This window comes from Vicia villosa, unplaced genomic scaffold (assembly GCF_029867415.1).
Source record: "Vicia villosa cultivar HV-30 ecotype Madison, WI unplaced genomic scaffold, Vvil1.0 ctg.003672F_1_1, whole genome shotgun sequence".
Lineage (NCBI taxonomy): Eukaryota > Viridiplantae > Streptophyta > Magnoliopsida > Fabales > Fabaceae > Vicia > Vicia villosa.
In genome coordinates, this window is record NW_026706266.1 from 1 (window position 1) to 10,784 (window position 10,784).

General features: G+C 41.6%; 1 protein-coding gene across 1 annotated transcript; it reads right to left on the reverse strand.

Annotated features, from left to right (window-relative positions):
- Positions 1 to 7,814: 7,814 nt before the first annotated feature.
- Positions 7,815 to 9,484, reverse strand: LOC131641338 (uncharacterized; the record flags this gene model as incomplete). The annotated part of the gene is made up of 2 exons (XM_058911644.1): positions 8,483 to 9,484; positions 7,815 to 8,371 (listed from the first exon to the last, which is right to left on the reverse strand). Coding segments are annotated over exons 1-2 (1,559 nt in total), but the record flags the coding sequence as incomplete, so codon positions are not given.
- Positions 9,485 to 10,784: the final 1,300 nt, after the last annotated feature.

Sequence of the window (10,784 nt, forward strand, 5' to 3'; positions counted from 1 at the left end):
GAAAGGTGAAGCAGTGATACGTTGGATCGTAAAACTGTACCAAGGTGGGAAGGATCCCATCCACCATGTTGGTATTGAGCAAAGGCAGAAGTTTTCCATACTTCTCCTTGAAAGCCTGGGGGTTGACCACCAGTTTTCCGAGCTTTCCCAGTTCCTCGACCTGGGGAATCTTGAAGGTATATTTCCTAGCTCTCTTTCTTCCATAATCCATGGTATAGATCCTTAAGTCCTTTCTCCGTTTCTCTCTTTCTATGAAGTTCAAAACGTTCGTTATTTAGTTTCCTTGAAAAACGACTCGAAAAAGACTCTTTTTGTTTTTAGTTGTTTATTAATGAATGATGCATGAATGCATGAATGCACACACAAGAGTTTTAAACAAACATGGCGTTGAAGGGTATAGTGGTCATGAAGTCAAAACGCAAACCTCGCCCCAATGGTAAACTAAGGTTAAGGATTTTTGTACCTGTAGAACGGGTTCTAGGGGTCTCAGAGTTTTTGCTCAACCTTAAAGATACGTTGATTGGTATCTATAAGAGAGTTTTCTCTGAGTGTAGTATCTGCGTGACAATTACTTCCGTAATCACCGCTCTACGTCCTAAAAAAGGCTTTAAGTGGGGGTAATGTGTTTCTAGGTCCTCCTGGTACAAATCAGTCTCGGAATGCAGTGGCGCAGTTAATCACAACCAGCCAGGCAAATCCCAAGAGTAGACTTGGAAACCAAGATTAGAGGGTCTTCACCGAGAAGACATCCTCCATCCTATCTTATGTTGCACTCAAATCCGGGTATAGGATTTCTCACCACAAGGGGGAATCAAGCCCTTTCCCGATACAGAATAAACAAAATAAACAAATATATATGCAACAAACACATGAAATGACACAGAGGTTAGGCAGGACCTCTCTTGTTTGAGGGGGAATTTGGCATCCCTAATTCCTCATTGGGGCTGGACCAGCAACAGGTCAACCATTGGTTTGGATGAAAAACCAAGGTTTTTAACACTTACATCCCCAGCAGAGTCGCCATTTTTCTGTGGTGGTCGTTTTCTTTACCTCCCCGTTTCACTTGGGAGGACGGCACGCTAGACCCTTCATGCGAAATTTGGAAGGAGAATGCGCCCGTGGTGGGATGAATTTTATTTCAGTTCTTCCTACGATATCACACGAACTTTCTTATTTGTCCTACGAGTAGGAAAGGGGAAAAAAGATCTCAACTAAACCCTAGGAGTTTGCTAAGTGTGGGGATTTCACCTAGACTAGAGATTCGGGAGTCCGGGGGGTCGGTTATACATAGGGAAGTGTTTAAACACCCTACATATCTGTAGTACTCTACAGGAACCTTCTCTGTGTCATTTGTGTTTGTGTTTATTGCTAATGATTGGGAAAGTTTCTCCTTTGTGTTAGGAGAAGGAATTGAATTGATTGAAAAGACAGACAGATAGACAGACTGACTATTTTTGGTATTTTATTAGCTCGCTGAGATTCCTTGTGAACCTCATGCCTACATATCCCTAGTGGAAGTCAGAGCTTAATGTAGTTCGGGGAACTAATTAATTATTAATTATTTTTGGGTGCCTTGCTTGAAGCTCAAGGTTGAAGCTTGGAATTAAATCTCTGTTTACAGTAAAGAGACATGAAATTATCTCTACAGAGAGGTATTTGTACTATTCTACCACAAACATTGTAAAGGAGTGACAGAATAACTGAATTCATTTCATTCAAGAGGGGGACCTTACTTGTGTGTACAAGTATGCCAGTCAGATGCCTCTTAAATGAAAGAAAGATGCTCGTCCAAATTAGGGAAAGTTAGCACATGTCTGGGTTTTACTGCCAGCTCATGCCTTTCAAAATCCTAAATGGGAGACTTGTTTGAAATTGAAATTGAAATGTAATGTTTGTTTGAATGTGGTAGAGTAGTAAAAATATCTCTCTATAGAGATAAGCTATGTCTATCTACTGTATAAAAGATTTGACTTTAGCTGGCTTGTATGAGGCCCAAGCTTGAGGCTTTTTGATTGATTTATTAATGTATTATTTGACTCTGGGAGATGGCTCCACTGGGGGTTAATTACAGGGTATTTTTGTGTTCTGTACAAAGCCAAGAATTGAGGCTGACTCTACTTAGGGAGACTTTATTTGTGTGCCTTGTACAAAGCCCAAGGTTGTGGCTGACTATTGAGGAAATAGGGTTTTTTAGACTATGACTATGACTCTATTTTTTGTGTGCCTTGTACAAAGCCCAAGGTTGTGGCTGACTATAGCTAGGGAAAACATTATTTTCTGCCTTGTACAAAGCCCAAGGTTGAGGCAGACTCTTAAATGAACTAAGTATGGATGACTCTATGGGGAAAAATCCTAAGTGTTAGGAATCTTTGACACATGAAAATATGGTCTATCTGCCTTGTACAAAGCCCAAGGTTGTGGCTACTGAGTGATGAAGAACTCACTGGGGAGACTCTATTATCTGCCCTGTACAATGCCCAAGGTTGAGGCTGACTCTTGACAGGGGAGTTTTATTGTTTGGGGTGCCTTGTATGAAGCCCAAGGTTGAGGCTAACTGTTTTTGTTGGTTTTGACTCTACTGGAGATTAAAAAGACTGTTTTTCTTTTGGAAGCTAACCCTTTCCAGGGATTTTGACTCAGCTGGTGAATTGTTTGTGAAAGATTGACTTTATCATGTTTTTTTGTTGTTTTGGAGGCTGACCCTTTCCAGGGGTTTTGACTCTTTTGGGGAAATTATCTCCTAAGAGAAATGAACCTTTATTTTATTTATTAACTGATTTTTGGAGGCTAACCCTTTCCAGGGGTTTTGAAAGAATAAAAGAATATGTTGGAGGCTAACCCTTTCCAGGGATTTTATTGAAATGATTAATTTGGGTAGCACTCCATTAATTATTAAAGGATGAAAGGATTGGCAGAAAGATTATCTAGTGGAGACTTCTTGTTTAAAGCCCAAGATGAAGGCTGACTCAATGCTGAGGATGACCAAAACATGGATCCTAGACTCTACTAAGGAGGATTGATGAAAATAAGGGTGACAGAGACTGTCCATGTCTCTCATTCCAAAAGGTGTACTCAATGTAAAATTGAGACAAACTTGGCTTGTTTAAAGTCTGGTTTAAATTGGAAGAAACTCACCAGGGTAGGCTAAAAGGTGACTAAAGACCTGTTCCTATGTTTATAAGAAACCTGATGGGTCCTTGTATACAAGCTCAAGAGGAAGCTGGAAATGCTTTTAAGAAGCCTGTGGGTCCTTGTACAAAGCCCAAGAGGAGGCTAATCGAGGGTCCTTGTTGTAGCACAAGAGAAAGCTATGTAGTTTTGAACTTATTTTGGCTCTAAGCAAATGGGTAAGAGGTTTCACCGGGAATAATTCCTCTTTGGGTGGATGTGTCCTATTATTTGGATTCTAAGGTTTTTGCCAAGATGTTTCACCGGGAATAATTCATCTTGGGGGTTTGAACTACAGATCTCTAATTAGGAAAGAGCCTTCACCGGGAAGACATTCTCAATCCTAGGTCATATTCCTATAATATATATATAGTTTAACTGTCCTAGGGTTTACACTCAAACGTAGTTCTAAACAAATATATGTACAGTTTATATTTGACAGTAATTTAAATAAAGACTGTAAATTGAAAGCTTGTAAAGCCTAACCTGGATGGAGTGGAGGCCTTTGAAGAAGTATGTACAGAGCCTCAACAGTATTTTTGTTGTTTTGTTGATAACAGTTGAATATATATGATAAACAGTTAATGGTTTTTTGAAAACAGAAGAAGTGAAGATGGACAAAGGTCACATAGGTATCTGAAGAGTTTCACCGGGAATAATGCCCTTCAAATACCAGAAGAATGTTTTGAAAACAGAAAGAAGATTTTGAAAATATAGTTTTGAAAACAAGCTAAGAAGAGAAGATGTTTGGGACTTACACTCTATTAGAGGCCCAGTACTTTACAGTACTGGTTATAAAAACAGTTGGAAATGATTTGAAATGATATAAGGTTTTGTTGTTTGAAAACCTTAATCATTTGATTTATTCGGAGATTGAAAACAGTTTTGAGAATTGACAAAAGTCAACTTAACTAAGGTAAAAACAAAGATTTTTACTTAATTAAGACCTAAACAATTAGGGTTTTATCATAAAATTTATTTACAAAATGATTAGGTTAAAACAAAGTGAATATATATATTTAAAGTATTTAAGAAAACACTTAAAACATACTATTTTAAACCTAATAAAAATATATGAAATAAATGACATTTTTATGATTTTTTTGATTATTCATAAAATAGATATGTTAAATGAAGAGTGTGTGAAAAATGAAGTGAAAATGATTTAATTTGATGAGTTAAATAATTATGTGAAGTTGTGAAGAAATTTAGTGTGAAAAGTGATAAAAAAATGGTTTTGTCACCTAGAGGGGTTGAACTCACGCCCTCCAAGTCATTGGCCAAAACACCCACCATCTGGGCTACGCGCGCAGTTTGTTTAAGATGCACTTCCAACTTATTATATTTTCAAACAAGTGGCAAAACATTGAAAAATAAATGAAGCAAAAAGTCTGGGGCGAGGGGGATTCGAACCCCAGACTTGTGGCATGATGAGACTAAGGGCGTATAGGTGGCCACTGGGGCAAGTTGTTCAGTCGTTAATAAAACGCACACCATTCAAAATAAAATAAACTCTCCCCTGAGAATTCAAATTTGCGCGCCACCACCATCTTCGTCTTCAACCTTAAGCTCTCCATTTTTGAATTTCTGAACTTACTCGTTTCTCAACCATTTGCAACGATGTAAACATGAAACTTGCTCTAAATTCACTCACGATTCTAAATATGTAACTAACATGAACTATCATTAACTACATCTAACTAATTTACCAGAAATCGTGAAGAACCCTAAAATTTCAAAATTTAAATTAAATGATTATACTGAAAGATAAATGGATGATGATAGAGGGTTTTCAATCCTCTGATGATGCTGAACAAGATAGAATCGAGCTATTTCACAAAGAGTACTTAAATTAAAGAGAGGGAGTTCAGAAACTTACCTCTGAAAATGGAGATCGTGAGGATGATAGAGAGCAAATGGGCTTGTATGAATGATCCCAAAAGCTTCCTTGTGGCTCAGTGATGCTAACTGAATGCTTGTAATGACCTCAAACCTCCTGAATTGTTCTATGGACCTCCCTCGATTTCAGCTTCAAGTGAACATGGAGGGTGTTGATTCTCGAGTTACAGATGAGCTGCAGCCATCTGGTTAGCTTCACTATGACCTGAGGAGTGTGTCTGGATGATTGGCTTGCCTTGAAACCTTCTGAATCACTCCATGGACCTCCAACTGCAGATGCTCCAAAGTGAGAGCAACAATGGTGTTCCTCCACCTACAGAAGTGATCCAGGTGCTTGGATCACCTCAAATGACCTCCCTTGAGATGTTAGAATGCTCACTTCCCAAAGATAAGCTCTGGTTTGAAGAAATCGATTCTTCTTGCCAAAGAACTTTGAAAAACAATGAACAAGAGAAGAGAAACAGAAAGCAAGTAATATGGTTGCTTTGGTGTGTTTTTTGAATGAGAATGAGGCCTCTATTTATAGGCAAATGTCTCAGTACTGATTGGGAGAGTGAGCTTGCTTAGTGAAGTAAGTTTGGTTTCTTAGCCATGAAGAAATTTCAAAGAATATCCAAATGTGATCATTGCATTTTCGAGCCACCTCCCCTATCCATTGATTCTATCTGATCTTAGGGGACAATTCAGATGCAAAGTGAGCTCTAATTGGTTGGTGAGAAGATTCCTTGGGTGATTCATCAATTTGCCATAAATTCTCAAATGTAATCATTACATAATCACATGTTCTTGTTTTAGGAATCTTCTTCAATTATCATGGCATGGCGAAAATGAATGCATGGCATGTTTGCAGATGTATTATGGGTCATGTAGCATCTGTATTTGAGGTCATGTGCACAAAACTTCAAAGTTCCAAAATGATGCATGACCTATAATTTCACTTCATGAGGCCAACTTTGAACAAGCATAACTCTTAGCTCAAATTGAATTTTGAGAAGGTTGAACACAATTTGGAAAGCCCTAAACATCTACTTTAAATCATTAGTTTATGTCTTCTTCAGAATCCTTTGGGAAATTTGTGAAAAATGAGGCCAAAGTTGGAAGAAAACTAGGTTAAAACACTTAGAAAAATTTCTAAGTGTTTATGACCTAAACTTCAAAATTTCCAAAACTTCATAAATGGTTGATCTTTTGAAAAAAGTTCCCTTGTAAGATGTTGTTTTATTTGGCAAGATCTACAACTTTCATGCTGGAAGTTTTTTGAGTTGTGTAGGTGAAATTTTGAGATTTCACCATGCCTTCAAAAACCCTAATTCCCGACTTTTCGCTCCTTGATGAATTTCCTTGAATTTCTTTGGCCAAATGACTTTGACATCCATATATTGATGATATTGATCTTTGAAAGTCATTTTTTGACCAAAAACCTTAAAAGTCAATGATGATCCTTCACAGTTGACTTTTTCCTGACAAAGTGAATTTTTGGGCTTTTGTGTAGAAATAAGATCTTCTCCCCAAATGGATGATATAAATGGATTATATGGAGGTAGTAGAGATCCTTGAATCATGTCTTGAGTTTTGGATTCATGCCCTGATTAAAAGTCAACTATCTTGGTGAATTAGGTCAAAACCCTAATTTGTCGACCATGTGAAAATAATGACTGTAGACTTTGAATTGAAGTGTGATGTCTAGTAGATCTTGTCATATGAGTTATTTGAAGATGATTGATGTCTTTGAATGACCCTCTGAGGTTTTTTAGGGTTTCCCAAATGTGATCCCTGATTTCAGTCCTTGATAGGCTCAAAACCCTAGTCTGGTGACCTGAGTAAACCTGTACTCAGATGACTGGATGTCTAATCAATCATAGATGAGAAAAAATGAAGTTATTGGGCCCTATGATTGTATTAGAGACTAATCTTTGTATTGATTGATCCTTTGCCTGAGCTTTCTTGTCTTTGAGCATCCTCGATTAGGTACCAGATGGAGAAATGACTGCTCTGGGTACTTGTCTTGCCCTGATGAAAATCCTGAAGATATGTCATCTCAGGGGGGTCAAAAATTAGGGTATGACACCTCCCCTTCCCCGAAGGTGACAATCAGCTCGACGTAACCCCATGGTTTAGTGGTAGCTCCGTTGAAACCTTGAAGGTCCGAACCCACATAGGGAGTAAGGTGCGAGTCGTCCAGCTGGAGTGTCCGGAAGAGATGGGAGTACATGATGTCGACCGAGCTTCCTTCATCGACTAAGACTCGTCGAACATCGAAGTTCGCCATTCTGGCTCGGACGAGCAGAGGAATCGTGGCGTTTGGAGCTCCGCCGGGCAGTTCTTCCAGGTAGAAGGTGATTGGTTCAGATTTTCCTCGAAACTTTCGCAGTGTAGGGCCGAGGTCTGTGTTGGCGCTGAGCAGCTCATCGAACTTTCTCTTCACTGAACTGATGGTGAGGGAGCCTGGATCTCCGCCGTTGGAGACGACCATGGTAAATGGGAAATTTTCCCATTTGCTGAGTGCGGTGAGGATCCCGGCAGATGCCATGAAATCCTCTGGGCGAGTGACGGACAGTGCTACTTGTAGGGGCCTGTTGTCCGGTGAATTCCCTTCGTCAGAGTTTCTGTGGTCGTCCCTTCGGGAAGGTTCCCCTTTCTGTGTGTATTTTGAAAGGCGACCTTCCTTGATCAGTGTTTCAATAGCATCCTTGAGGTGAATGCATTCCTCGGTCAGGTGTCCATGGCTCCTGTGGTATTTGCAGTACTTGGACTTGTCGGTTCCTGGCCTCGCGGGGTTTGACTTCGGGGGTCTGATGTTCGACTTTTTGAAGTCAGTGTTTTGGCATTCGGCTAGGATCCTTTCCCGTGAGGCGTTCAGCGGGGTATATTCGTTGAAGCGACCAGAAGGTCCCCGGCGTTCTTTGATGTCGAGAGACCTGTCGTCTTTCCTTCTCTCGTGCCCGCGCCTCGAAGTTGAGGGCTCATGGTTTGAACTGCGAGCGGCGTCGTTGTCCCGTGACGCTCTCGTGGTAGCAGCCTCCGCTTCCTCATATCTGATGAAGGCCTGAGCCTTGCGAAGGAGGGCGTTCATGGAGTGGACTTCCTCAATCTTGATGGCCTTTTTGAAGTCGCTTCCGGGGAGGAGCCCTCTTTCAAGTAGGTACCTCTTCATGTAGTCCGCGGTCTGCACTTGGACAGCTTCTTTGTTGAACCTGTCGAGGTAGTCTCTCAAAGATTCGTTGGTACCTTGGATTACTGCCTCAAGATTTGCTTCTGATTTCGGTTGCCGACGAGACGCGGTGAAGTGGCTTAGGAAAAGATCCTTCAGTTCAGTCCAGGAGTGGATGGAGTTAGGGGGCAGATTCCTGTACCAGTTCATCGCGCCTTTCCTTAGCGTGGTCGGAAAGATGCGGCATTTGATGGATCCTCGTACCACATGGTAGTCCATGACAGCTTCGATGCTCCTTATGTGGTCATCGGGGTCGGTGGTCCCGTCATAGTGGTCCAAGGCTGGTGGTTTTTCCATCCCCCGGGGGAGACGAACACGCCGGATTTGCTCGGACAAGGGACTGCGGAAATCTTCTTCGTCGCTAGGCTCAGGGGAGTTTGAATGTCTGCCCCGCTGGGATTTAGTGCATGGTTTGCCCGAGATTTTGCGGTTGTCTTTTGGAGAATGCTCGCGGACTTTCTGCACGGCTTTGGAGGGTCCTCGGTGCTCCTGCTCGGGTGAAAGACTCTTGGCTTCAGTGGTTTCAGGTTTCTGATTCTTCCGAGTCTTTCGAGGTGGAGAGCGGGAATAAGACCGTTGGCGCCGGTTTCTTCTCGAGGGGGAGCGAGACCTAGATGGACTGCGCTTGCGATTTCTCCTCGGAGGAGACCGCGAAGAGGAATAGGAACGTGACCGATGGCGTCTCCGTTGGGGGGAGCGATATCGTCGCTTCCTTTCCAGGTCGTGGATGCGGTCGCCCTGTAGGCGGATGAGGCGGTTGGTTTTCTGCAGCTCCTTGAGTAGGAGGATGGCGGTTGGATCAGTGCCCTCAGGAATGTTGATCTGTTCCTCCTCGTCCGGGCTACGGCTTCTGTGTCTGCCAGAGGTGTGGGTGAACGAGGAAGCGGGTTGCCCGTCTCGGGTATCAGTTTCATTCACCACTTGGAGCTGCTCTGGTTCAGTCTGGGGCCGGGTCTGCCCGTCTTCCCCGTTCTGAACTTGTCCTTCAGGATGGGTTTGTTCGACGTTCTGGACTTGTTGAAGGCCGTGCACATGTTGAATGTGCTGAATCTGTTGCCTCTGGGGCTGTGAGGTCTCATGCCTCTGCCTTCTCTGTCCGGCAAGAGCACGTTCCTGCCGACGGTGATTCGTCACTTCGCGGCTGGAATCTTCAATCAGTTGTTCCAGGACGAAGGGATCAGGACTAGGTATGTTGTTGTTGGCCATGACGATGGTGAAAGGTTATGCTTTGATCTTTGTTAAAGAGGGGGGAGCAAGATTCCCACAGACGGCGCCACTGATCGTACCTGATCAGGAGAATCGTCAAGGCGCAATATCTGGCTTGAAGAGCAAGATGGGGGGGGGGGGTACCTGCAAGGTTCTCCGATGCTTAAGTCAGTAGCTATCAGAGAATGAGGTTTAGAGTTAAGAATAGAATACCTGACCCTCTAGTGAAAGAGGGTATTTATAGCCCCCAGCGCTGGGCCAAGGTTCCCTAATTGGGCCAAATCCAACTGGAGGCCCACGTGCTAGGGAACTGCCAAAACGTCCCATGCTAGGGCTGAGTCAGCAGAAGACTCACGTTCCGGATGATCATAGCGTAGGGTTCGGAGGTGGTTGACCGAATCCCCCGCTGCGTGACGCGTGGTCTTCATGCGTGGATAACTCCTTGACGGTTATCCAGTAAGTGGGCCCAAAGGTTTGGGCCTGCTCGGCCAGAGTCTTCGCGACGGGCAGCCCCTATCTGTTGTCCAGTAATTGGGCCCAAGGAAAGTGGGCCTGCTCGGCTGGCAACAAGGGTTGGGCCTGCTCGGCCCAGACCAGAACAATAACAGTTCGCAAACCGAACGGTGAATTTAACTACAGTTATCAAATTGAAACTGAACCGTTAATAACCAAACTGAACTATTTAAAACCAAACCACATAGTATATGGAGTTATTGTGTTGCTGCGTACTGATAATTTACACTTCCTAGTATTGCTACGTACGTACTGTTGCTAATTTAAATTCCTACTTAATAATTCTTGTAATTTGAAATTTATGTTGGCTAATTTTATTGAAATGAAAAATTTATCATAATTTTTTTTTTTATGTTTTTTATAAATACAAATGCTAATTAAAATTTATAACATGTCCTTACTGTATTATTTTAAAATCAATTTTAATATAAATATAATTTTATAACTAGTTTGAAAATACAATTAGTTTTAACATAAATTCAATTCTATAATTAATTTGAAAATATAATAGATCTTAAAAATATAATTACTTTAATACATATCTAATTCTATAATTAATTTGAAGAGGTTAAAGGTAGTGCACTGACAGTGTAAAACAGTTTTACACTGTCATCCAATAGAAACAAATCGTTTTGCCATGTCATATAAGTTTTTTTAAAATTACAGTCTGACTTGTCCTGATTCATGGTCGTGATTGGTTGACAGTGTAAAACTTTTTTACACTGTCAGTGCATCACCCATTTTCTCTAATTTGAAATCCAATTCTATAGTTAATTTGAAAATATAA